The 27,387-nt window shown below is 43.7% G+C and overlaps 1 protein-coding gene across 4 annotated transcripts; it reads right to left on the reverse strand.

Annotated features, from left to right (window-relative positions):
* Nucleotides 1-610: 610 nt before the first annotated feature.
* Nucleotides 611-26,840, reverse strand: LOC112224091 (putative pleckstrin homology domain-containing family M member 1P). Of its 4 annotated transcripts, none has more exons than XM_024387391.2 (13): nucleotides 26,576-26,840; nucleotides 26,137-26,292; nucleotides 24,310-24,397; nucleotides 19,060-19,307; nucleotides 14,350-14,979; nucleotides 13,675-14,098; nucleotides 13,229-13,406; nucleotides 10,727-11,698; nucleotides 10,471-10,616; nucleotides 1,844-2,037; nucleotides 1,536-1,599; nucleotides 1,239-1,396; nucleotides 611-1,129 (listed from the first exon to the last, which is right to left on the reverse strand). In XM_024387391.2, exons 3-13 carry the CDS (start codon nucleotides 24,361-24,363, stop codon nucleotides 1,012-1,014), a joined length of 3,186 nt encoding a protein of 1,061 aa, XP_024243159.1. In that variant the 5' UTR covers nucleotides 24,364-24,397; nucleotides 26,137-26,292; nucleotides 26,576-26,840; the 3' UTR covers nucleotides 611-1,011. The 4 variants fall into 4 exon arrangements, with proteins under 4 accessions (XP_024243159.1, XP_024243160.1, XP_024243158.1 ...); XM_024387392.2 differs by lacking the exon at nucleotides 26,137-26,292 and adding an exon at nucleotides 26,341-26,412; XM_024387390.2 differs by lacking the exon at nucleotides 26,137-26,292.
* Between the last annotated feature and the right edge of the window lie 547 nt (nucleotides 26,841-27,387).

The raw sequence follows: 27,387 nt of genomic DNA on the forward strand, positions 1-27,387 counted from the left end.
GTCTCGCTGGTCATCCCCAAAACCAACACCTCGTTTGGCCGCCTTTCCTTACAGTTCTCTGCTGCCAATGACTGGAACGAATTGCAAAAATCGCTGAAGCTGGAGACATATTTCCCTCACTAACTCTAAACATCAGCTATCTGAGCAGCTAACCGATCGCTACAGCTGTACATAGCCCATCTGTAAATAGCCCACCCAATCCATCTACCTCATCCCCATATTGTTTTTAAATGTACTTTTCTGCTCTTTTGCACACCTGTATTTCTACTTGCACCTTCATCTGCTCATATATCACTCCAGTGTTAATTTACTAAATTGTAATTACTTTGCTATTTATTGCCTTACCTCCTCACGCCATTTGCACACACTGTATATAGACTTGATTTTTGTTCTATTGTGTTGACTGCACGCTTGTTTATTCCATGTGTAACTCAGTGTTGTTTGTGTCACACTGCTTACTTTATCTTGGCCAGGTCGCAGTTGTAAATGAGAAATTGTTCTCAACCAGCCTACCTGGTTAAATAAAAGGTGAAATAAAAAAATTAATGTACAGAAATATACAGCAAGTGTTTCCTGTAAACATGAAATAACACCACAAGCCTCCAACCAATGACATCAATGTATACATTTATTTAATTTTTTTTGTTTTGTTTTGTTGCATAAAGTAGATTCTTTGCATCATCCTTCATATTTGATTCCGTGGCTTGGACACTCAAGACATAGAGAGAGTTCAGAGAGGTAAGAACATATCAGTGGGCTTCACCTTGTCAATCACATTAATTCAATAGCAGAAACCTTTCTATATTAGTGCAAGTTGTGTAGCTCCTGGTTTTTTACACTATCCAGTTCGGTGGGTCATGTTTGGTCTGTGATCGGTACATACAGTCACACTTCCTAATTGCACTTGAGGTTAGTTCATGTAGAAAAAAAGAGACTAGAAGCAGGACATGAATGTCTGCACTTGTCGTTTGTCATTTCATAGGTCTCTGCAGCTACAGGAAGGCCACTGGATCAAACAGAGCAGTCCTGCAGATCGCTCTCGAGGTACCTCTGAAGACGCAGGCATCGTGGACAGGAGGACGACTCGGCCTTGCAGGTTGCGTGAAACATTGCCTTACACTCTTTACACCTGAGTGGGAGACAGAGCGAGTGAGTGTGTGGAGAGAAAGAGCGGGGTGAACTGATCACCGAGTGAACACATCCCAATGTATTGAAGTGATAAGGGACCAGGGCCCTACCTGACAGTGGTGTCGAACTGGAAGGGGAAAATGATGTCACTGGCATGACAGATCTGGCAGATGTAGCCCCTCTGGGTGCAAAGGTCACATTGTTGAACGTGGTTGGAGGCAAACTGGATCAACATATTCAAGTAGGCCACATATGTTCCCTCCGCTATCTAAACACACATGGAAAAAAATACAATAAGCTTATTAACTACATCTACTTGGTGTGGTCTTGCAGGTTAAGAATGTGTATTATTTAATTGAAAGAGTGAAATGACTAACAGGTAAGTAATGACTGTATATAGTAGATACCTGTTGTAAGTCCATAACACTGTAGAGATGGCTTGATTCTAACAGGTATGTCCTTAGGCCCAGTCTTGAGAAAAATAACACAATAGTTATACAAAGTCAAAAGCCTATGTGTAAATAATCAATGCATTGCCTTTTGGCCCAAGTCTAGATCACATAAAAGAATGACCAGGGATGACTGGATTTCTCAGAATGCAGGATCAATATGATCCAGCTCACTTTGATAAACTTGCATTTGACCCAGTTCTGCAATACAAGAACATCCAAACAAAAGTTGCTCACACACGCGCACCCCACACACACACACACACCTGGTCTGAATATTCTTGCATGGCCCACTGCGGCAGGTGAGCAGGTACTTTCCTACCAGCTGCAGCCTCTGTCTGAGACTGTGTGCCTGGGCCATGGCCTCAACATGCTCCCACAGGTTAGGGTTCAAAAGGTGAAGGTTGAGCAGGGGCTCATGTTCAACCTGAGCCAGCAGTTCGAGGGCCTGTCTGGAGACCTACATGTACACAACCAGGGCAAAGGACACACGAGAGCAGTTTAACACAAACAATATTGATCAAAGGAGAACAAGATTAGTTCAATGTCAAAGCAAAAAGAAGAATGACAAAAATAGTTATTTTTCCATAGATGTGTGCAAATAAGAACAGGATTCATATACATTTTGACAGGGAATTTCAACAAATTTCCATGACCAACAATTGGCGGTGTCTCCATGTACATGTAAAGAAATTAAGCGTAATGTGGTATCAACACTGGAAGCCAGTGCTCTGATCCCATGTACCATCTACTGTCGTTGTGCAAGGCACTTAACCTTCTGACATAAGTGAAATACCTGTTAGGCAACTGTATAAAACACATGGTCAACCCTCAGATTGGAGAGCTACTGGGTGTGCAGGCTTTTGATCAAACACAGAGACGGTTTATCAAGGTCTGGTTAAGCAGCTCATTTCTCAAATGTGGTTTGTGAGTGGGGGACAGGAACAAAAGCCCACACTCCCCCATTAGCTCTCCTGGAGGATGGTTGACCACCCTTTGATGTAAAACATTGCAACCAAATACATTTGATGCTTTAAATAATTTGCTAATTTTACCTTTATTTAACTAGGCAAGTCGGAACCTCTTGCTCCTACTTGAGACGCAGACGTCCCACCTAGAGCTCTGGAAATGCAAATGCGCTACGCTAAACGCTAATAGTATTAGTTAAAACGCAAACGTTCATTAAAATACACATGCTTGGTATTGAATTAAAGCTACACTCGTTGTGAATCCAGGCACCAAGTCAGATTTTTAAAATGCTTTTCGGCGAAAGCATGAGAAGCTATTATCTGATAGCATGTAACACCCCAAAAGACCCGTAGGGGATGTAAACAAAAGAATTAGCATAGTCTGCGCTACACAAACCGCACAATAAAATATAAAACATTCATTACCTTTGACCATCTTCTTTCTTGGCACTCCTTGATGTCCCATAATCAATACTGGGTCTTTTTTTTCGATTAAATCGGTCCATATATAGCCTAGATATCGATCTATGAAGACTGTGTGATAAACGGAAAAAAATAGCGTTTCATAACGTAACGTCATTTTTTAAAAGTTAAAAAGTCGACGATAAACTTTCACAAAACACTTCGAAATACCTTTCTAATGCAACTTTAGGTATTACTACACGTTAATAAGCTATAAAAATCATCAGGAGGCGATGTAAATTCGATAGCTGGTCGTGTGGAAAAAATGTCCGGAAAAACACAGAGACAATGCATCAAGTTGGTGGTCGGAGGGAATCGGTTCCCTTTGGTCGGATCTACCAAGAATCAAATCAGAATCAAATGAGAAGACTCTATACATCCTGTGGAAGCTGTAGGTACTGCAACCTCGGCCTCATTTAATACGGTTCACCTTTAACAATGGGTTGAAGTGGCGCATGGATATTTTTTTCCATCTCCAGTGATCAGATTTTCCTGCGCTTTTCGATGAAACAGACGTTCTGTTATAGTCACAGCCGTGATTTAAACAGTTTTAGAAACGTCTGAGTGTTTTCTATCCACACATACTAATCATATGCATATACTATATTCCTGGCATGAGTAGCAGGACGCCAAAATGTTGCGCGATTTTTAACAGAATGTTCGAAAAAGTAGGGGGTAGGCTTAACAGGTTTTAAGAACAAATTCTTATTTTCAATGACGGTCTAGGAACAGTGGGTTAACTGCCTGTTCATGGGCAGAACGACAGATTTGTACCTTGTCAGCTCAGGGGTTTGAACTTGCAACCTTCCGGTTACTAGTCCAACGCTCTAACCACTAGGCTACCCTGCTGCCATTCAATATATTTATGATCATATGGCTATGGTAGGCTACACATCTTTTTATTCAGTAGTAGCAAGCCCACAAATTTTCTTCAGTCATATTTATCTTAGCTACCTTAGAAGTGTTTACTTTGCAGTTTGACTAGCATCTATTGAGTTGCAATGGATGGCCAAATCAACTGGAAAAGTAGTGCCTTCAGAAAGTATTCAGACACCTTGACTTTTCCCACATTTTGTTACCTTACAGCCTTATTCTAAAATGGTATAAATAAACGTTTTTTTTTTACATCTCAATCTACACACAATACCCCATAATGACAAGGTGAAAACAGATATACCTTATTTACATAAGCATTCAGACACTTTGCTATTGATATCAATCCAAGACGGCGTAGCAGTCAGGCGTCTTTGTCTTGTCCCATGTATATATTTTTCTTCGCATTCTTTTTAATATTTTTCCTAAACCTCAACTTCAAAATGCTCTCCTGCAAACCACCCCACCCAATGTCGAGTGGATCTGTTTTTTTTCTAAAGTATTTCTATTTACCTCCGAACTGGAATACCTCAACTGAAGCTAAGCTAGCTAACTAGCTACCAGCTATCAGTCAGCTAACAACTGCTAGCAGTCATCAGCTAACCTTTAGCTCGTAAAGCTCTCGCCAGTTCGTACAACGCGTTTCAAACCAGAGCATACCGGACATATTTTTCTCTCCATATCCCCGGATTCCTACCACAAACTCTGAACCTTTTCATCTGGATCATCACAGCTAGCTAACCGCAACCCGGGTTGACTACTCCTGGCTAACGTTTCTGTCCCGGAGCTAGCACCAACTAGCCTGGAGCTAGCCCATGCTAGACCCATCTCCAGGCTAGGGCTCCTGGGCTACAATATCTACTCCCTAAGTTTGCTTTATTCACTGCTTTAGCACATTCTGCCAACCCGGATGTCTTAGCCGTGTCTGAATCCTGGCTTAGGAAAACCACCAAAAATCTGACATTTCTATCCCTAACTAAAACATTTTCCGCCAAGATAGAACTGCCAAAGGGGGCGGTGTTGAAATCTACTGCAGAGATAGTAAGACAGAACCCTGCAGGCTATCCAGGTTTGTACCCAAACAATTTGAGCTTCTACTTCTAAAAGTACACCTTTCCAGAAACAAGTCTCTCACCGTTGCCACTTGCTATATACCACTCTTTGCCCCCAGCTGTGCCCTGTACACCATATGTGAATTGATTGCCCCCCATCTATCTTCTGAGCTTGTGCTGCTAGGTGACCTAAACTGTGACATGCTTAACACCTCAGCCATCCTACAATCTAAGCTTGATGCCCTCAATCTCACACAAATGATCTATGAACCTACCAGGTGCAACCCCAAATCCATAAACACGGGCACCCTCATAGATATCATCCTAACTAACTCACCCTCCAAATACACCTCTACTGTTTTCAATCAAGATCTCAGCGATCACTGCCACTACCTGCATCCGTAATGGGTCTGCGATCAAACGACCACCCCTCATCACTGTCAAACCCTCCCTAAAACACTTCAGCGAACAGGTCTTTCTAATCGACCTGGCCAGGGTATCCTGGAATGACATTGACCTCAACCAGGCATCTACTGACGGGATATTCTTTAAAAGTGCCTTCCTCACCATCTTAAATAGGCATGCTCCGTTCAAAAAAATGTAGAACCAAGAATAGATATAGCCCTTGGTTCACTCCAGACCTGGCTGCCCTTGACCAGCACAAAACCATCCTGTGGCCGTTCTGCATTAGCATCGATTAGCCCCCGTGATATGCAACTTTTCAGGGAAGTTAGGAACCAATATACACAGGCAGTTAGGAAAGCTAAGGCTAGCTTTTTCAAACAGAAATTTGAATCCTGTAGCACAAACTCAAAAAAGTTCTGGGACACTGTAAAGTCCATAATAAGAGCACCTCCTCCCAGCTGCCCACTGCACTGAGGCTAGGAAACACTGTCACTACCGATAAATCCACAATAATTGAGAATTTCAATAAGCATTTTTCTACGGCTGGCCATGCTTTCCACCTGGCTACCCCTACCCCGGTCAACAGCTCTGCACCCACCACAGCAGCTTGCCCAAGCCTCCCCCATTTCTCCTTCATCCAAATCCAGATTGCTGATGTTCTGAAAGAGCGGCAAAATCTGGACCCCTACAAATCAGCCGGGCTAGACAATCTGGACCCTCTCTTTCTAAAAATGATCAGCCGAAATTGTTGCAACCCCTATTACTAGCCTGTTCAACCTCTCCTTCGTATCGTCTGAGATTCCCATAGATTGGAAAGCTGCCGCGGTCATCCCCCGCTTCAAAGGGAGAGACACTCTAGACCCAAACTGCTATAGACCAATATCTATTCTACCTGCCTTTCTAAGGTCTTTGAAAGCCAAGTTAACAGATTACCGACCATTTCGAATCAGCCACGCTCAAGGTCCTAAACGATATAACCGCCATCGATAAGAGACATAACTGTGCAGCCATATTCATCGACCTGGCAAAGGCTTTCGACTATGTCAATCACAACATTCTTATTGGCAGACTCAACAGCCTTGTTTTCTCAAATGATTGCCTCGCTTGGTTCACCAACTACTTCTCCGATTGAGTGAAATCGGAGGGCCTGTTGTCCGGACCTCTGGCAGTCTATGGGGGTGCCACAGGGTTCAATTCTCGGGCCGACTCTTTTCTCTGTATACATCAATGATGTCGCTCTCGCTGCTGGTGATTCTTTGATCCACCTCTACGCAGACGACACCATTATGTATACTTCTGGCCCCTCATTGGACACTTAACTAACCTCCAGATGAGCTTCAATGCCATACAACTCTCCTTCTGTGACCTCCAACTGCTCTTAAATGCAAGTAAAACTAAATACATGCTCTTCAACCAATCGCTGCGCGCCCGTCCAGCATCACAACTCTGGACGGTTCGGACTTAGGTATTTGTAGTTGTCCACATATTCTAGGTGTCTGGTTAGACTGTAAACTCTTCCACTCAAATTAAACATCTCCACTCCAAAATGAAACCTAAAATCGGCTTCCTATTTCACAACAAAGCATCCTTCACTCATGCTGCCAAACAAACATACCCTCGTAAAACTGACCATCCTATCGATCCTCGACGATGTCATTTACAAAATAGCCTCCAACACTACTCAAAAAATTGGACGCAGTCTATCACAGAGCCATCCGTTTCGTCACCAAAGCCCCATAGACTACCCACCACTGCGACCTGTATGCTCTCGTTGGCTGGCCCTCGCTTCATACTCGTCGACAAACCCACTGGCTCCAGGTCATCTACAAGTCTCTGCTAGGTAAAGCCCTGACTTATCTCAGCTCACTGGTCACCATAGCAGCATCCACCCGTAGCACGAGCTCCAGCAGGTATATCTCACTGGTCACCCCCGAAGCCAATTCTTCCTTTGGCCACCACTCCTTCCAGTTCTCTGCTGCCAATGACTGGAACGAACTGCAAAAATCTCTGAAGCTGGATACTCTTACCTACCTCACTAGCTTTAAGCACCAGCGGTCAGAGCAGCTCCCAGATCACGGCACCTGTACATAGCCCATCCCCATACTGTATTTATTTATCTTGCTCCTTTGCACCCCAGTATCTCAACTTGCACATTCATCCTCTGCACATCCTACCATTCCAGTGTTTAATTGCTATATTGTAATTACTTTGCCACCGTTGCAATTTATTGCCTTACCTCTCTTATCCTACCTCATTTGTACATGCTGTATATAGATTTTCCTACTGTATTATTGATTGTATGTTTGTTTATTCCATGTGTAACTCTGTTGTTGTATGTGTCGAACTGCTTTGCTTTATCTTGGCCAGGTCGCAGTTGCAAATGAGAACTTGTTCTCAACTAGCCTACCTGGTTAAATTTAAAAAATATGAGAATCGAAACTGAGCTCAGGTGCATCCTGTTTCCATTGATCATTCTTGAGATGTTTCTACAACTTGATTGGATTCCACCTGTGGTAAATTCAATTGATTGGACATGATTTGGAAAGGCACACACTTATATAAAAGGTCCCACAGTTGACAGTGCATGTCAGAGCATAAACCAAGCCATGAGGTCAAAGGAATTTGTCCTTAGAGCTCAGTGACAGGATTGTGTAGAGGCACAGATCTGGGGAAGGGTACCAAAAAATGTCTGCAGCATTGAAGGTCCCCAAGAACACAGTGGCCTCGATCATTCTTAAATGGAACAAGTTCGGAACCACCAAGACACTTCCTAGAGCTGGCCGCCCAGCTAAAGTGTGTAATCGGGGGAAAAGGGCCTTGGTCAGGTAGGTGACCAAGAACCCGATGGTCACTTTGACAGAGCTCCTCTGTGGAGATGGGAGAACCTTCCAGAAGGACAACCATCTCTGCAGCACTCCACAAATCAGGCCTTTATGGTAGAGTGGTCAGACAGAAGCCACTACTCAATAAAATGCACGACAGCCCGCTTGGAGTTTGCCAAAAGGCACCTAAAGACTCTCAGACCATGAGAAACAAGATTTTCTGGTCTGATGAAACCAAGATTGAACGCTTTGGCCTGAATGCCAAGAGTCACATCTGGAGGAAACCTGGCACCATCCCTATGGTGAAGCAGGGTGGTGACAGCATCATGCTGTGGGGATGTTTTTCAGCGGCAGGGACTGGGAGACTACTCAGGATCAAAGGAAACATGAACAGTGCAAAGTACAGAGAGATCCTTGATGAAAACCTGCTCCAGAGCGCTCAGGACCTCAGACATGGGTGAAGGTTCACCTTCCAAAAGGACAACAACCCTAAGCACACAGCCAAGACAACGCGGGAGTGGCATTGGGACAAGTCTCAATGTCCTCGAGTGGCTTAGCCAGTGCCCGGACTGGAGAGACCTGAAAATAGTTGTGCAGTGACGCTCCCCATCCAACCTGACAGAGCTTGAGAGGTTCTGCAGAGAAGAATGGGAGAAACTCACCAAATACAGGTGTTCCAAGCTTGTAGCGTTATACTCAAGAAGACTCAAGGCTGTAATCACTGCCAAAGGTGCTTCAACAAAGTACTGAGTAAAGGGTCTGAATAATGATGTAAATGTGATAGCAAATGTATTAAAAATAAAAAATAAAGTTTCTAAAAACCTGTTTTTGCTTTGTCATAATGGGCTATTGTGTGTAGATTGATGAGGGATTTAAAACAACTTTTTTTTTAGAAGGCTGTAATGTAACAAAATGTGGAAAAAGTCAAGGGGTCTGAATACTTTCCGAATGTACTGCATCTACAAAACATGTTTTGAAACCACATAATCCAAAAGGCAACATTAATATTTTTCCTAAAATTAAATATTCACTCTTCACAAATTATTATTTAGATTATTTTCACGATTCAACAAGATTGTTGTTGATGCAACAAACTAAACAATCGTTTCAATGAAGGGTAACATTTTTAAAATCAACTTTGTATGGCCTTATTCGGGAGTTCGGTGGAAAGTTTTTTTGGGACATGATGACATTCCGAAAACATTACTACAAGCTAATAGCTTCCCAGTTAACTACAGGGTATAAGAGACTTTTGTGTATGTGGACATGCCTTCAAATTAGTGGATTAGGCTATTTCAGCCACACTCGTTGCTGACAGGTGTATAAAATCGAGCACAGAGCCATGCAATCACCATTGACAAACATTGGCAGTAGAATGGCCTTACTTTAGATCAGTGACTTTCAACTTGGCACCGTCATAGGATGCCACCTTTCCAACAAGTCAGTTTGTCAAATGTATGCCCTGCTAGAGCTGCTCCGGTCAACTGTAAGTTCTGTTATTGTGAAATGGAAATGTCTAGGAGCAACAACGGCACAGCCGCAAAGTGGTAGGCAACACAAGCTCACAGAACTGGGCCGCGAGTGCTGAAGCGCGTAAAAATAGTTTGTCCTCGGTTGCAACACTCACTACAGAGTTCCAAACGGCCTTTGGTAGCAACGTCAGCACAATAACAGTTAGCCTGGAGCTTCATGAAATTGGCCGAGCAGCCACACAAAAGCCTAAGATCAAAATGCGCATTGCCAAGCATCGGCTGAAGTGTTGTAAAGCTCACCGCCATTGGACTCTGGAGCAGTGGAAACGCGTTCTCTGGAGTGATGAATCACGCGTCTGACAGTCCGACAGACAAATCTGGGTTTAGCGAATTCCAGAACGCTACCTGCCCCAATGCATAGTGCCAACTGTAAAGTTTGGTAGAGAAGGAATAATGGTCTGGGGCTGTTTTGGGTCTGGGGTCTTTTGGGTCTGGGGCTGGTTCGGGCTAGGCCCCTTAGTTCCATTGTAGGGAAATCTTAACACTACAGCATACAATGACATTCTAGATGATTCTGTGCTTCCAACTTTATGGCAACAGTTTGGGGAAGGCGCTTTCCTGTTGCAGCATGAAACGTGCACAAAGCGAGGTCCATACAGAAATGGTTTGTCGAGATCAGTGTGGAAGAACTTGACTAGCCTGCACAGAGCCCTGACCTCAACCCCATTGAACACCTTTGGGATGAACGGGGACTGGATTTTTATGACTATCCAAACCCTAAAGAATAAGCTTTACCAAGGGTGTGTGCGTGTGGTGCATAGACCCCGTGAGAGACTCACCTCACGAGGCGTGAGGTCCCAGTTATGCACCATGCGGGAGGGTATGGCGATGACGTCACCTTGGTGACAAGCTTCGCAATAGTACTTCCCTGAGAACTCGCACAGTCTGGCTTTTCCCCGGGAGACCCCCACCAGCTTTGGACAACCTGCAGAGAAGGCGGTAATACATACTCGGTCTCTCCCAATAACGGCATGGTAAGGGAAACTTAATGTTAACAAAATAGTTTCCTGTTATTAGGTTGAGCTGTAGAGCTACCTGCACACTTGAAGCCCTGAAGGTCCAGGCCCTTCTCCGTGGGCACTGTATATAGATGGGCCAGCAGCACCCCGCCCCCCTTCAGTCTATGCTGCACCAGTCTGTGGATGTTCCCCCCTGCCCCAGTGGCTAACTCAGGGCTATTAGGCTCCCCGTTCTCTCCACTCTCCAGGTAGGAGTCCAGGGCTCCCCTGATGAGGCCCCTCCAGGCACGCGCCTCCTCAGGGCTCTTGGCCCTCAGCTTGAGCGTATCTCCGGTCGTTACGACCCTAAAGAAGGCCGGTCCCCCCAGAGAAACATCTGGGACCACGTCCCGTATCCCCTCGATGGGGTGGGAGCAGCACAGCACCTTTCGCCCATCCTGTACCCGGAAGCCGTTGAGAGTCTCCAAGGAGAGGGAGAAGACCAGAGGAGTCCAGTTGCGAGCCTCTGCGTCCTGGGATAGGTACAGCACCGCCTCCTTAATGGCGTCTGACTCAGGGTCTGTGGGACGCGTCCAGTCTAGCTCAAGTGGCGGCTGCTGCTCCTGCTCAACCACAGTAACCCCTTGCTCAGGGCTGGTGGGTACGGAGGGGGACGAAGGGGAAGATTTGGGGGGCTCTTCCAGGATGACAAAGCTGTCAATGGGCTGCAGCACCTCGGAATGGTCGTCAAGGAGGTGCAACGGGCGACACTTGCTGACGGCCTCTGCGATGCGGTCCACCCAGTCCTCTGCCTCGTCGTGGTTGGCTGCCCGCAGGTGGAGCCTCTTCCCTGGGAAGGCCAGGTCGAAGCGGCCCTCGGCCGAGGTGACGCGGGCGTCTTCGCAACGCAGCAGGGAGCAGTTGTCACAGCAGGTGCGCTCCTCTGCGTTCAGGTACAGGCGGAACTCGAAGGGCGAGAGTTCGCAGTAGTAGTCCCGCCACAAGCCCACAGCGCCCCGCCGCTCCAGATGGCCCAGCTTCAGCAGCCCACGGAAAGGGTTGGACAGGCCTGAAGGAGAGAAGAAGAGTGAAAGGAAGGTTGAGGATGAAAGAGAAGAGTGAAAGAGAAAAGGGAGGGAATGAAAGAGCGAGTGAAGTCAGGAGCACCATTGAAGAACTGCACAACAGATCTCTAAAGTGAGAAGGCCTCATTTCTGTCCCGATAAAACTTTGCTAAATGACACGCGAGTATAACAGGTTTTATTGTAACATGAAACCGCAGTGCAAAAATTATATTCAACACATAAGTGTAACCCTTAGCTCTATATGGATAGGGCTACATTGAAATGTTTCTTCCAGAAGAAATATTGACAGCATATGCATAACCATGGTAGCAAAAAAAGGGAACAGTTTAGAGTATATGGGAATTTGAAAGCTTGTTCTATTGCCAACATGACTGGCTGATTCTAAAATAGGATTTTACAGTGTTAGGCTTTCACAATGCAATTCCAAGAAGCAGATTGTAATTTGTGAGCATAGAATGCATCTGCATTCAGATGTGTAAGTCCGCTGCAAATTGTCTTCACAATACAACAAAGATAGGCTCATCCTATATACCTTTACACTGTATATTACATGAGTTTAATGATATGGAAATGTGAAGCGCACATTTGAACTTACAGGTGATCGGCTGGCTTGTATGACATCAAAGGGGTATTTATTATCGTTCAAAATACATTGAATCCTCAGTTTACAGCATTTCCCCCAGACAACAAAACATCTGCCGAAGTTGCCCAAATAGCAGGAGGGAAGGGGCAACTTCTTGTCACGGACGGTGCTCAAATTTAGAACAGCTGTCAGTCAACAGCCATGCAGATCTGAAGCGGAGAACCTGAGCACTGACATTGTGTATAGCATGTTACTGTACAGACACTGCGTTCCAATTTAGGCACTTATCAAATCTGATTTGTTACATGCGCCAAATACAACAAATACACCTTACCGTGAAATGCTTACTTACTACAAGCCCTTAATTAACCAACAATGCAGTTAAGAAAATATTTACTAAATAAATAAAAAATAAATAAAAGAGTGACAATAAGAGACGGTGGCAGAAACACTATGTACAAAATAAGTACATAATCAGTGTCCAAATCTGCCATTTTCAACCCGTATATGGGTAGGAGTGTAAAGGGCTACACATACTGTATCATAAGGAGGAAGTACCAGCAAGATAACCTATTTATAATTATCTGAAGTTGTAAGCAAAAATGAGGAAGCACATACCAAGACGGTAAGACAGAATTCATTTACATTACTGATAGAGGCATTAAAAAGTTCATACTGTCAGTTGTGGACTTTCCAATGACTCCTCATCATTGAAGAAAATAATTTGTTTCATCTTGCTTCTCTTAAAACTAAAAGTGTGACAACAACCAGAACAATGGATGAAAACTAGGAGCAATACTTTGGCATGTCACCTCATGACCAAGGCCACTCTTATGGTGGTGGTTGAGCACTGGTTACAACAGACTGCATCACAAGGTGTTGTGTTCAAGAAGTGATAGAAGTGGTGGTGCTCCTGGTTTTGGGAGCTTACCTATCTGCCTGCGGTGAACCACGCTGGGGGGAGACTGGGGAGTCTCAGGCTCTGGAGGGGGAGAGGTCAATCCATTCACACAAGCTGGGCCAGACCCTAGTAATGACTCATCGGGGTCAACCAGTTCCTCAAGGTGTGGCTTATAGATGTCATCCTCAGAGATCCAGGAGTGGGAATGCTGAGAAAGGGAAGACGGGTTTTACTTAGTGATGATTGGTGGCTAATTGAGAAAATCTTGAAATAGAATTGTTGTTTCAGCTTGTAACCATATAAATCCACAAATTCTTTATAATTGCACAAAAACTTTGCACAATATGACTGCAAAAGGTCAAGGAGAACTCAAAGAACTTAAGGTCAGGTCAACCACATGACGAGTCAGATAGTCTGATGAAGGGAATGAGAGGGAGACCGAGAGAAAAACAAAAAAAACAAGAGATTCAACTTACTGTGATTGAGTCTGTAGACATCCTCCTGCTATGCACACTGGTAGTAAGGCATAGGTTTGTGTGGGCTGAAGGCGCCGAGGTGCTCTTAGCGGAATCTTCTGTCTTTTTCTCCTGTGGCGTCTCTGTGACAGGCGTCTCTATTGCTGTTCTCTCCACACAGTCACTGTGACTGGAGGGCACTTCAGTGTGCGAGTACACTTCGGAAGGGACATGGGTCTTAGTGGACAGCTCCTCCTGGTCTGACCCCACTGAAGCAGGGTTAGAGGAGCCAGTGAGGGGTGTGAATGGCCCCTGGGCCTCGCTGTCAGAGCCACTGGAGGCCATATTCTCTGAGAGGTGGTCTGTACCCGGAGTGGAAACGTACAAATCCTCGTGCATGGAGTTCTGACTGAAGGTGGCACTCTCCCTGAAGTCTGCCAGATCACTGCAGTTACAGAAAGTAGGAAATGTCAGAGGTCAACAGAAATCCCCAAATGAAATGAGGGACAACATGTTATCTAAGTATTTAACTAATTTCTGTACACATCGTTAGTTGAAGCATGTTGCTTACATCACCTTTTTTGGATCAAAACATCTGCTAAATGTATTTTAATGGTTTGGAGATTAACACCATGGCTGTGATTCAAAGGGCCTCAATTCTTCAGACAGGCACACTGACCCACACTCACGACTTACTCTTTAAGAGGCCTCTTGGAATTGACATCGTTCTCCAGTCCGGCAGAGATCTCCAGTTCACATGGCCAGGGATCCTTGTCTGGGCTCTTGGGGTCTGAGCTTAGGCTGGAGGAGAGCTGAGATGACCCTGTGGTGTCCAGGCTCAAATTAGAAGAATTCAGTGGGGTCCTACCCCCTGAGACTCCACCAATCACCCTCCCTAGCACCCCTGCCCCCACATGCTGCACTTCGACCGTATCCGACCCGCCGGACGACAGTGACATCGTATCCCAAGAATCCTTGTGTTTGGTGAGACTGGGAAGGTCGACAGCGTCGGCCTGGGTGGCGGGGCAGAGGCCGGCCAGAGCCAGTGGGGTGGTGGTCCACTCATTGAGCACGGCTGACTTGTACGAAAGGTTGAAGACCAGGGAGGCCAGGCCCTGGATATAACTGAGCAGCACCTCACGCTCCTCAGGGTCCAGGAGCAGGGCGGAGGGCTGGTAGTAAGCCTGGAGGTTGGAGCCCTCACGGAACAGGGAGGCCAAGTAGCACTCCATCAGGCCGTGGTTGAGGGCCAGCCGCAGCCAAGCCCGGCAGCGACCCACCTCCGTACCCACAAAGCTCAGCTTCTCCAGCTCCGTGATCACGTCACTGAGGGGGCCAGGAGGAGACATTACAGAGAATCAATTTATGTACAGTAAACATACTACAACAATAGACATCTACAGCAAGCTACACCATCTGATCTTAAACCTTTACTAATTGTCAATCTGCTTAACCACTAAAAACAGGGTATATGCAGGGTCCATGAAGTTTCATTTAAAGACTAAGACCTTTTTAATGACACTTGGAATGCAATTAAGGTCTGCATGCCACACACACTTGCTAATATTCCTCTCCAGAAAGGAGCCCATGTGGGCAAGAATTATTATTAGAATTATTTTCTTAGGGCTGGCTCATATTATCAAGGTGTACCATTTTAGCAATGTAAATTCTCCTGTAGCCCAACGGATGTTGTAGCATAGTGGGTGGCTAGATGGCTGAACAGCACTTTTCAAAACAGATGTGTCAGCGCTACACCACTTGATATTGTTTAGCCTAATAACATATATCGACACAAAGCTTAAAAAAAATGGAGGTACTGGTGACATTCAGAGGGGGAATGGGCAAGATAATAGATTTAAGCGCCTTTGAACAGGGTATGGTAGGAGCTGCCAGGCACATCTGTTCGAATGTGTGAAGAACTGCAACACTACTGGGTTTTTCATGCTCAAGAATGGTCCAACACCCAAAAGACATCCAACCAACATTTATGGGAGGCATTGAAGTCAACATTAGCTAGCATCCCTGTGGCATGCTTTCAACACCTTGAGTCCCTGCCCCAACTAATTGAGGCTGTTCTGAGGGCAAAAGGGGGTGCAACTCAGTGTATATTTGGCCTCGTTTTAGGTTATTGTCCTGCTGAAAGGTGAATTTTTCTCCCAGTGTCTGTTGGAAAGCAGACTGCAGCAGGTTTTCCTCTAGGATTTTGCCTTTGCTTAGCGCTATTCCGATGACAAGCATATCCATAACATGATGCAGCCACCACCATGCTTGAAAATATGAAGAGTGGTGCATGTTGTTTTGGAATATTTTTATTCTGTACTGTCATTTAGGTTAGTATTGTGGAGTAACTACAATGAACAAAAATATAAATGCAACATGTATAATTTGTCATTTTTCATGAGCTGAAATTTAAAAAAATCCCAGAAATGTTCCATGCACACAAGAAGCTTATTTCCCTCAAATTTCATGCACAAATTTGTTTACATCCCTGTTAGTGAGCATTTCCCCTTTGCCCAGATAAGCCATCTATCTGATCGGTGTGGCATATCAAGAAGCTGATTAAAACAGCATTACCATTACACAGGTCCACCTTGTGCTGGGGACAGTAAAAGGCCAATCTAAAATGTGCAGTTGTCACAAAATGCCACAGGTGTCTCAAGTTGAGGGAGCGTGTAATTGTCATGCTGACTGCAGTATTATCAACCAGAGCTGTTGCCAGATAATTTTATGTTAATTTCGCTACCATAAGCAGCCTCAAACATCGTTTTAGAGAATTTGGTAGTATGTTCAACCTGCCTCACAACAGCAGACCACGTGTAACCACACCAGCCAAGGACTTAAGCTTATTCACCTGCAGGATCGTATGAGACCAGCCATCCGGACAGATGATGAAACAGGAGTATTTGTTTGTAATAAAGTCTTTTTGTGAAAAAAAAAAAAAAAAGCTCATCCTGATTGGCTGGGCCTGGCTCCCCAGTGGGTAAGCCTGTGCCCTCCCAGGCCCACCCATGGCTGCACCCCTGCCCAAGCAAGTGAAATCTATAGATTAGGGTCTAATGAATTTAATTAAAATCGACTGATTTCCTTAGATGAATTGTAACTCAGTAAAACCATTGTTGCGTTAATATTTTTCTTTAGTATACTTCCTATCCAACAACTGAGTTAGGAAGGACGCCTGTATCTTTGTAGTGACTGGGTTTATTGATACACCATCTAAAGTGTCATTAATACCTTCATAATGCTCAAAGGGATATTCAATGTCGGCTTTTTCATTTTTACCCATCTACCAATAGGTGCCCTTTGCGAGGCACTGGAAAACTTTCCCGGTCTTTGTGGTTGAATCTGTGTTTGAAATTTGCTGCTTGACTAAGTGGCCTTAGAGAAAATTGTATGTGTGGGTTACAGAGATAAGGAAGTCATTCAGAAAAATCATGTTAAACACTATTATTGCAAACAGAGTGAGTCCATGAAACTTATTAAGCACATTTTTTACTCCTAGTCTTGCTGTAACAAAGGAGTTTAATACTTATTGACTCAAGACATTTCAGCTTTTCATTTTTAATTAATTTGGAAAACTTTCAAAAAACATAATTCGACTTTAACATTATGGGGTATTATGTGTGGGCCAGTGACCAAAAAAGTCTAAATGTAATCCATTTTAAATTCAGGCTGTAACACAATGTGGAAAAAGTCAAGGGGTAGGAATACTTTCGGAAGGTACTGCACTTTCATTGCAGAAAGCAGGTTAATGCACATTAACCAAATAATGGTTTTTAGAACAAAAACATTTGCAGGAACGCTGTGTAGCCTAATCAGCGATGTAAGCAAAATTGCTTCGGTAAGAGGAGGGCAATGTGGGGTCAGAAATGTAGTGTTGTCTTTCAGATTGTATAGGCTACTGTGCTCTCTCCTCTGGCAACAGCCCGTCCAATCACGAGACCTATGTGTATAAAGCATTTTTTTTAGGGTGTTCCAAGTGTAGCCAAGTGTAGCAGGTTGTGAACTCTGCAAACAACGCCTCCACTCTGAGAATGAGAACAGGAAATGACTAATACATGCATTAACAGAAATTAATGTAACCAAATGACAGAGATAAACGGTACATTTACAAGGCTTAATGGTGACATATGTAATGGGGAATTTATAGAAATAAAAAAGGGCAAACAATTCACAAAATGAAACTAATGTGCAAGAATTAGCGGGAGACAACGGAGCGCATTCTGGAGAGCCGAGTGTACGCATTCTGGAGAGCAGAGTGTACGCATTCTGGAGAGACGCGCCATATCTTAGCCGGACAACCTTCCCCTTCTTGTGTCAACCATTTCAAATTATACTCAAGATGCATTATGCTTTTCACTGACAGCCACAACTCAATAAATAAGCTAGGCTTATTGCCACACACTGCTGAAATTGCAGGCTTCCCAAATAGGCATCAGCCTAAGCGCTTGTGATTTAAAACAATCCACATCTGCTTTTGTTTTGTAAGCGAATGATCCTCTGTGGCTAATTCATGCTCTCTGGTGAAGTCTTTTCAAGAATTTTTGTTTAGACAGTAGTTTTGGCAAAACATCAATTTACTTTAGGGGAATCCAGCATCCGACCAGTGCACTATGCACCCACCAACTTTTCCAATTTGCAAGTGGTCTATACCAGAGAGCTGAATATAACGACGAGGCTCATGTCTCCGCCCTAACAATGGAAGTCGTTGTCCCAAAGCAGAAAGGCAGGAAACAAAGTTCAGGTCTGCATATTAAGCCCATAGAAATTAGAAGTCGACCGATTAATCGGCATGCCCAATTAATTAGGGCGGATTTCAAGTTTTCATAACAATCGGTGATCAGCATTTTTGGACGGCGATTATGGCCGATTACATTGCACTCCACGAAGAGACTGCGTGGCAGGCTGACCACCTGTTATGCGAGTGCAGCAAGGAGCCAAGGTAATTAATTATTATGAATAATTAATTGATGTTACATTTTTGTATTTTTTTGCTGTGGTTGTAACAATCAAGTAGCAGCACAATATAACGGAAACACTGTAGTCATGTCCATCACATGTTTAAGACCGTTGAAAATCTTTCTTAAATTCAGTTTAGACTCATTAAGGCCTTTAAATTAGATCAACGAATTTATGACTTTAAAAACACACTGACACCCTGTGTAAATGTGATTTGTTGTACGCACTTATTGCATCAGAGGATATAAACATCCCATTATCTCAACTTCAACTTGTCATGCTTACAGCAACTGTCACAGACAGACTGATCGCACCTACAGAAAGCATTTGAGTATGAAAGTCTATCTCACTAAAGTGATTGAGGGTAGAGACACTGCATTAGAGGGGTCTGTAGGGTTATCTGTAGAGGAAAGTGTAATTCCTAGTGTACAGCTCCAGGCTTCCACCCACCGGTGAGTGACCGTCTTGAGAAGGCTCCAGAACACAGGTTGGGGGAGGGGTCCCCGGGACCCCCCTTTCCTGCCATGTCCTCCGGACTTGGAGCGGACATATTTGCTCTTGATGCCGTGGATAAAGACGGCCTCCAGAGAAGAGCACAGCAGGTTGGCGTCGCCATCCTCGCTGGTTACCACGGCATCGGTCATCACGTAGCGCTTCTGCAGAGCCTTGAGTGACCACGCCAACTTCTCTTTGATCCACTAAAAAAAAAATGGCGAGATGGGTTAAATCAAAATGGATATATATAGTACTCCGTTTACTTCCTTTCAGCTTCCCTTTCACTAAGGCAACTACAATCACTCATTTTAAAATGTCAACCTGAAATGTAGGCCTATTCATGTGGAAATCAATGTAGTCATAGGTACATTACATAACTTGGTGAAAACCTCTGCATGAAGACTCAAAAAGGTGAAAGGCAGTGGGACATTCCATTGCTTCCATTATGGCATCAATCAGATCAAACATTTTGTCACGATGACAAGGGTCGTCCGACGGCCTTGGGTCAAAAAGTTGTGCAATAAAGGTGGTAGGGAGCAATATAGTTTGTGGGCCTTGAATGATAAACGCAGCATGATATGATGCAAAATGCTTTCATACCGGCTGTACTTTGAAAGTTATACATCTTGAAAACTTGATGGGTGACAAGCAAACATTTTGGGACTATAACAGACCAATAAAACAAAGAGTTTGGGTGGAGTTTTCCTTTAACATACAGGTGCGACCATTTTACTCACATATGCACCTAATTATTTTGTTGTGCGACCTGCGCCTAGGAATAAAAATACAAATCATTCACCCAGGTGATAATTGTTGCAATGATTACTTTACTGTACCACAGCTTCTGAGTGCCATGGAAAATACACTGAGCGCAGATTCATTAATCACGATTGTAATATTAAAAGAAAACTGCTTATTACCTCAAATATTGTGCTCCTAAATGTCTGCCAACACTAACTTTTTCCACTGGTGGCATTGGTGCTGTCACCTTTTTCAGTTGGTGGCACAAGCACATGGTTTGGTCTGCTGTCACCAATGCAAAGGGTGGCTACTTTGAATCTCAAATATGAAACATTTTGATTTGTTTATCACTTTTCTGGTTAGTACATGATTCCATGGGTGTTATTGCATAGGTTGTCTTCACTTTCATTCTACAAAGTAGAAAAATAGTTTAAAAAAAAAAAAACTGGAATGAGTAGGTGTGTCCAAACTTGACTGGTACTGTACATTTTCTTCATATCAGGTTTCTTTAGACCTGTCTAAAATAAATAATGGATTCATTGTGAAGGTGTAGAATATATTACATGGATTTATTAGACATGTAGATGTTCCAAAGGTCTGCATCAGTGGCTTGTAGACTACGTGTGGAAGCCAGAGCTGTGTTCGAAAACTCATAATAACCGCACTATTTGCAACGTAAATGGAGTATGCTTATTGGTCATAGTATGATATAGTTAGTACGCCAAAAGTTCCCGGATGTCGTACTAAATTCGCCAAAATCTAAAGTATATAAGCAGTGGACACTATTTCCGTGCTTTTAAGGGCCCATTATACAATTGTTCAGAAAATGGGTAGGGTTTCAAAGCGTTGTCAGATTTCAAGAAAATATGCAGCTGAAGTCTAATGAGAGCAGATACAAATTAATTGCTTTAACTATACATGACAAAAATTAAGAAAATGTTGAGTAATGCATTAGTGACTACTTTTCAAATGAGTTACGTTATGTTGGCTGACAATTTGTTCTCTCCTTACGAACTGCATATCATTACAGCAGTATGTACCAGTATGTTTGCTAGCTACCTAATGTTAGTTGGCTACTAATACACTGAACTTGTCAGGCAGTATATTAACTAAACTCCTCGCACTGTCAACTGTGTTTATTTTCAGCAAATGTGTAAATATTTGTACAAACATAAGATTCAACAACTGAGACATAAGCTGAACAAGTTCCACAGACATGTGACTAACAGAAATGGAATAATGTGTCCCTGAACAAAGGGGGGGGTCAAAATCAAAAGTAACAGTCAGTATCTGGTGTGGCCACCAGCTGCATTAAGTACTGCAGTGCATCTCCTCCTCATGGACTGCACCAGATTTGCCAGTTCTTGCTGTGTACTGCAGTACTTACCCCACCAAGGCACCTGCAAGTTCCCGGATATTTCTGGGAGGGAATGGCCCTAGCCCTCACAATCCGTTCCAACAGGTCCCAGACGTGCTCAAGGAAATTGAGATCCGGGCTCTTCGCTGGCCATCGCAGAACACTGACATTCCTGTCTTGCAGGAAATCACGCACAGAACAAGCAGTATGGCTGGTGGCATTGTCATGCTGAAGGGTCATGTCAGGATGAGCCTGCAGGAAGGGTACCACATTAGGGAGGAGGATGTCTTCCCAGTAACGCACAGTGTTGAGATTGCCTGCAATGACAACAAGCGCAGTCAGATGATGCTGTGACACACCGCCCCAGACCATGACGGAGCCTCCACCTCCAAATCGATCCCGCTACAGAGTACAGACCTCGGTGTAACACTCGTTCCTTCGACAATAAACGCAAATCCGACCATCACCCCTGGTGAGACAAAACCGCAGCTTGTCAATGAAGAGCACTTTTTTCCAGTCCTGTCTGGTCCAGCAACCATGGGTTTGTGCCCATTGGCGACGTTGTTGCCGGTGATGTCTTGTGAGGACCTGCCTTACAACAGGCCTACAAGCCCTCAGTCCAGCCTCTCTCAGCGCTGATGGAGGGATTGTGTGTTCCTGGTGTAACTCGGGCAGTTGTTGTTGCCATCCTGTATCTGTCCCGCAGGTGTGATGTTCGGATGTATTGATCTTGTGCAGGTGTTGTTACACGTGGTCTGCCACTGCGAAGACAATCAGCTATCCTTCCTGTCTCCCTGTAGCGCTTTCTTAGGCGTCTCACAGTACAGACATTGCAATTTATTGCACTGGCCATATCTGCAGTCCTCATGCCTCCTTGAAGCATGCCTAAGGCACGTTCACGCAGATGGGCAGGGACCCTGGGCATCTTTCTTTTGGTGTTTATCAGTCAGTAGAAAGGCCTCTTTAGTTTTCATAACTGTGACCTTAATTGCTGTTAGTGTCTTAACGACCGTTCCACAGGTGCATGTTCATTATTTGTTTATGGCTCATTGAACAAGCATGGGAAACAGTGTTTAAACCCTTTACAATTAAGATCTGTAAAGTTAATTGGATTTTTACAAATGATCTTTGAAAGACAGGGTCCTGAAAAAGGGACGTTTATTTTTTTGCTGAGTTTATATGCTAACTACAATGTTTATTGACTTGATAATTCACGTCATTCTTAGCTAAGTGGTATAGTCGTTGTATGCTCTCAATGGACATGGCTAATTCTGGAAATCTACTCTGATTTCAGAGTACTCTCGTCTGAGTGTGCCAGAGCGCAGAATAACTTGAGTTTACGAATGCTCAATGGTTGAATATAGCAGACGTCAATAAACGTTGGGGGGGAAAAGCGTAATTAAATTGTTGCCAGCAGCAGTTACCAACTCTGTGGATAACGTGAAAACAGCTCTGCTATAGGGCAAGTAAAATGGTCAGAGTGAGGGGTGCGCTCATTTGTGTCTGGAACTAGTAAGCTAGCCAACGTTAGCTTAGGTGCTTGACTGCCGTTTTGAGGTCAGAATGCTTGGACAACCCTAAACCTCAGCCAGAGCGTCCAGTGTGGGCTCTGAACATTCCGAGAGCGAAACACTCTGAATTTATGAACGCCCAGAGTGCACTCTAGATTGAATTTACAAACACACCCGAAAACATAAAATGTCTAGCTAGTCATTTGTTATGCCAACAAGCGGTTGCATAGCAACAGCATCAACTTCCAGTATATAGGCAAAGCGCTAGTAAACTCCACTGAAAGGATACCCTTCGTTTACAGTATACTAAAATAATCTAAAAGTATATAGTAAGTTAGTATGGGTATTCGAACACTGCTCAGGAGTAGCTAAATGGGTTTGTTAATTAACGGTCACTTACTGTGAGACCGGCAGTTATTTGCTTGACAATCACCGGCTAACAGAATTTCATGACCGCCACAGCACTAAGTGGGCTAACATTCCACAGGCTACAATCAACAGCCTGATCAACTCTATACGAAGATGTGTCAGGCTGCATGAGGCAAATGGTGGCCACACCAGACACTAACTGGTCTTCTGATCCACGTCCCTACCTTTTCTTATGGCATCTATGACCAACAGATGCATATCTGTATCCCCAAGTCATGTGAAATCCATAGATTAGTGTCTATTGAATTTATTTCAATTGACCTTTTTCCTTATATGAACTGTAACTCAGTAAAATCTTTGAAAGTGTGGCATGTTGCGATTATTTTTGTTTAGTATAATTTGGACCATGCACAGGCTACACACTCATTTTGGAGTAGAATGTCCTTTTAAAAAAGACACCAAAACTGAGCTTCCCCCCCCCCTCCAAGCGTGTGAAATTTAGGGTGTTTCAGATTTGGTCCAGACTAACAAAATGTGTTCGTTTGGGGGCGGAGCTCATTACAATAATAGCCTGTGTATATAATAATACCCAACTTTGCAGAAGGACAGGTCCACTGCATATTTTGCCCTTTGTGTGCCTATTCAGGGTTACATGACCATGAAGAGAATGATATAGCCATAATTATGCATTTCTGTATAGCACAGATCAAGGACCTGTGATGTAATTATATTACCATAATTCCGTTACCGAATGTAAATCCACTTCACCTACGGTAGTTCAATAACCAAAATATATATTTTTTTCAAGCTCAAGGTGTCATGTCATAGCTGACACCCAATTCTTTCTGCAGATATCTTTGAATCTTGATTCAGAGCAGATATTTCACAGTTTTGGGGAAATGTGGTCGAATAAAAAAAAATTTAAACTGAGGAAGATTTTACTATAATTCTGTTACCAAACTTCGCATCTGCAGTTCTTCCAGTAAATGTGTATTTGTAAAATGTTCTGTGTAAATTCTTCAAAGAAACTTTGAAAATCAACAGGTTTTGTTTGGCATACATTTCAAAGTGAAAAATCTGAATCAATGCGTAATGCAGCCATGTATCACTCAAACACTAACAAAGTAGGCCCTATCTGTGAAAGATATCTGATCAACTTTTCAGTGTTAAGTGGAAGTGGTTTATTGGATTAGGCAGGCCATTTACAGTAAAGGAGGTTGAGCCTACCTGCTTGACGTCTTCCGCCTCTGGCCCCGTATCTGGGGTCTGTGTGGCTAGCATCGTGCCTCCAGGGATGAGTTTCTCTCACATCTCGCTGTGACGTACACATAAGATATCCCCTGTGGTTATACTGGCAAAAACAAGCTGAACCAAGAATAACTCGCTGAAAAATACATCGTCAGTCAGTTCTGCAATTCCCAGCCCCCTTTCTTCTCAATGTAGGTGACACTTGACATACAGTGCTTTCAGAAAGTGTTCAGACCCCTTGACTTTTTCCACATTTTGTTATGTTACAGCCTTATTCTAAAATGGATTACATCATTTCCCCCCCCCAATCTACACACAACTGAAGCAAAAACAGGTTTAGACGTTTTCGCAAAATAAAATAAAAATACAATATCACATTTACATAAGTATTCAGACCCTTTACTCAGTACTTTGTTGAAGCACCTTTGGTAGCATTCGTGTCTTCTTGGGTATGGAACTACAAGCTTGGCACCTGTATTTGGGGAATTTCTCCCATTCTTCTCTGCAGATCCTCTCAAGCGCTGTCAGGTTGGATGGCGAGTGTCGCTGCATAGCTATTTTCAGGTATTTCCAGAGATATTAGATCAGGTTCAAGTAAAGGCTCTGGCTGGGCCACTGAAGATCAATGAGACTTGTCCCGAAGCCACTCCTGGGGTTTCTTGGCTGTGTGCTTAGGGTCGTTGTCCTGTTGGAAGGTGTACCTTTGATCCAGTCTAAGGTCCTGAGCGCTCTGGAGCGGGTTTTCATCAAGGATCTCTCTGTACTTTTCTCAGTTCAGTTATCCCTCAATCCTGACTAGTCTCAGTCCCTGCTGCTGAAAAACAACCCCACCGCATGATGCTGCCACCACCATGTTTCACCGTAGGGATGGTATTGGCCAGGTGATGAGCAGTGCCTGGTTTCCTCCAGATGTGACACTTACTATTCAGGCCAAAGAGTTCAATCTTGGTTTCATCAGACCAGAGAATATTGTTTCTTATGGTCAGTCTTTTAGGTGCTTTTTGGCAAACTCCAAGCGGGCTGTCATGTGCATTTAACTGAGGAGTGGCTTCCGTCTAGCCACTCTACCATAAGTGGAGTGCTGCAGAGATGGTTGTCCTTCTGGAAGGTTCTCCCATCTCCACAGAGGAACTCTGGAGCTCTGTCAGTGACCATCGAGTTCTTGGTCACCCCCTGACCAAGGCCCTTCTCCCCTGAATGCTCAGTCTGGCTGGGTGGCCAACTCTACGAAGAGTCTCGGTGGTTCCAAACTTCTTCCATTTAAGAATGATGGAGGCCACGGTGTTCTTGGGGACCTTCAATGCCGCATAATTGTTTTTGGTACCCTTCCCCAGATCTGTTCCTCGACACAATCCTGTCTCGGAGCGTAAGGAACAATTCCTTCGACCTCATGGCTTGGTTTTGCTCTGACATGCACTGTCAAGTGTGGGACCTTATATAGACAGTGTGTGTTCCAAATCATGTTCAATCAATTGAATTTACCACAGGTGGACTCCAATCAAGTTGTAGAAACATCAAGGATGTTCAATGGAAACAGGATGCACCTGAGCTCAATTTCATAGCAAAGGGTCTGAATACTTATGTAAATATATTTTATACATTCACAAAACTCTAAACCTGTTTTTGCTTTGTCAATATGGGGTACTGTAGATTGCGGAAAACAATCTTTTTTTTTAGAATAAGGCTGTAATGTAACAAAATGTGGTCAAAGTGAATGGGTCTGAACACTTTCTGAACAAACTGTATTTAAAGTAAGCAAACAGACTAAAGGGCTGTGACATTTGTTGACATTAAAAATAATCTTACATCTTCATTTTCGGTTTAAACTGAAGTAGCCCATCAGTGAGTGGACACTTCAGAGTTTAGGCCTAGACATTAATCAGACGGTCTGCTGATGTTTTTGTTGATGGCAAGATATGTAGCCACAGAGCAAAATTGAGACCGGTTCACTTCCTGAAAGAACTGAAAAAACGGAACGTTCAGTAGTACTCGTACTCATGAGACCATTACCGTGTGTGTGCGCGCGTCAAAAGTTGTTGCTTGATCATTGGATTCCTTGCTGTGTCCATCTAGCTACGTTAACTACAGTAGTGCACAAAAACAACACTACTTTCTTATTCCTAAAACTCAATGCCCAAATGTTTACGTCTCCAAGTCAGCATACAAACAAACAAAACGATGTATATTTGCCAAGAAATATAGATAAAAACATAAGGAACATCGCGTATCTAAGTTAGCTACATACCGTGTGATTGAGTTGGGCTACCGGCGTCGTTAGTTAGCTATGTTTGAAAAGAAAAGAAGCGATACAAATACTTTTCCCCCCACCACTTTGTTGTTCTTGTTTGACTCCTACATGGACAGCAACATTGTCTCATGCTGTCATTTCTTTCACACGTACATTCCCGAGTCTGACACGGAAAGAACAGTCGGCTCGGACGTGTCTTCGATCTTCAACCAACGTTAATTCAGGTTCAACTCAATGAGATGCATCACGGGATATTCTTATTTTTCTTCTGTGGGTTTTATGGAGGACTACAACCCCAAAACGTGTATTGCCGCCACCAAATGGACGGGTTGAAACCAAAACAAGATAGAAAGAAAATTCATACGTAATAGCGAAACCAACTTAATCCAGCCAAATAAAAATAGTACATTAACAAAACAAAACTCCAATTTACTAATTCTTTCAAATCTTCATATCTTCTTTCTTGAGAGAGTGGTACTCCTTGTGACAATATTCCATGTAAATCCTTCACCGAGGAATCTTTCAGCCCCAGGAACCTCTCCGCCGCATCCACAACCATAGCTATAAAGACCACAAAATCCACCTTCTTAACCTTTAAAATATCAGGATCCTGCTGGTGAAAGGCAACCCCTGCAGCCTGCAGTGAAGGCCTGTCCACCACCATGGGCTTTTCAGGTGCATGATTCAAACCCTCAACCCATTTAACAGTTGCTGCATATGAAATGCTCTGGACAGCCCTGACTTTGGACTCCTCATTCTCTTTCATCCTTGTGGGGCATTTGAAAGACGTAGCTTCATGGTTCCCACCA

This window comes from Oncorhynchus tshawytscha, linkage group LG25 (assembly GCF_018296145.1).
Source record: "Oncorhynchus tshawytscha isolate Ot180627B linkage group LG25, Otsh_v2.0, whole genome shotgun sequence".
Taxonomy (NCBI): Eukaryota; Metazoa; Chordata; class Actinopteri; order Salmoniformes; family Salmonidae; genus Oncorhynchus; species Oncorhynchus tshawytscha.

Excerpts from the sequence above, each read along its gene's own strand:
- LOC112224091 (XM_024387390.2), bottom strand. The coding sequence starts at position 24,363 with ATGCTAGCCACACAGACCCCAGATACGGGGCCAGAGGCGGAAGACGTC. Across the intron at positions 10,617-10,726 it reads TCAGGGCTTCAAGTGTGCAG|GTTGTCCAAAGCTGGTGGGG; the intron begins GTAGCTCTACAG and ends CCTTCTCTGCAG. Across the intron at positions 1,397-1,535 it reads GTGTTATGGACTTACAACAG|ATAGCGGAGGGAACATATGT; the intron begins GTATCTACTATA and ends ATGTGTGTTTAG.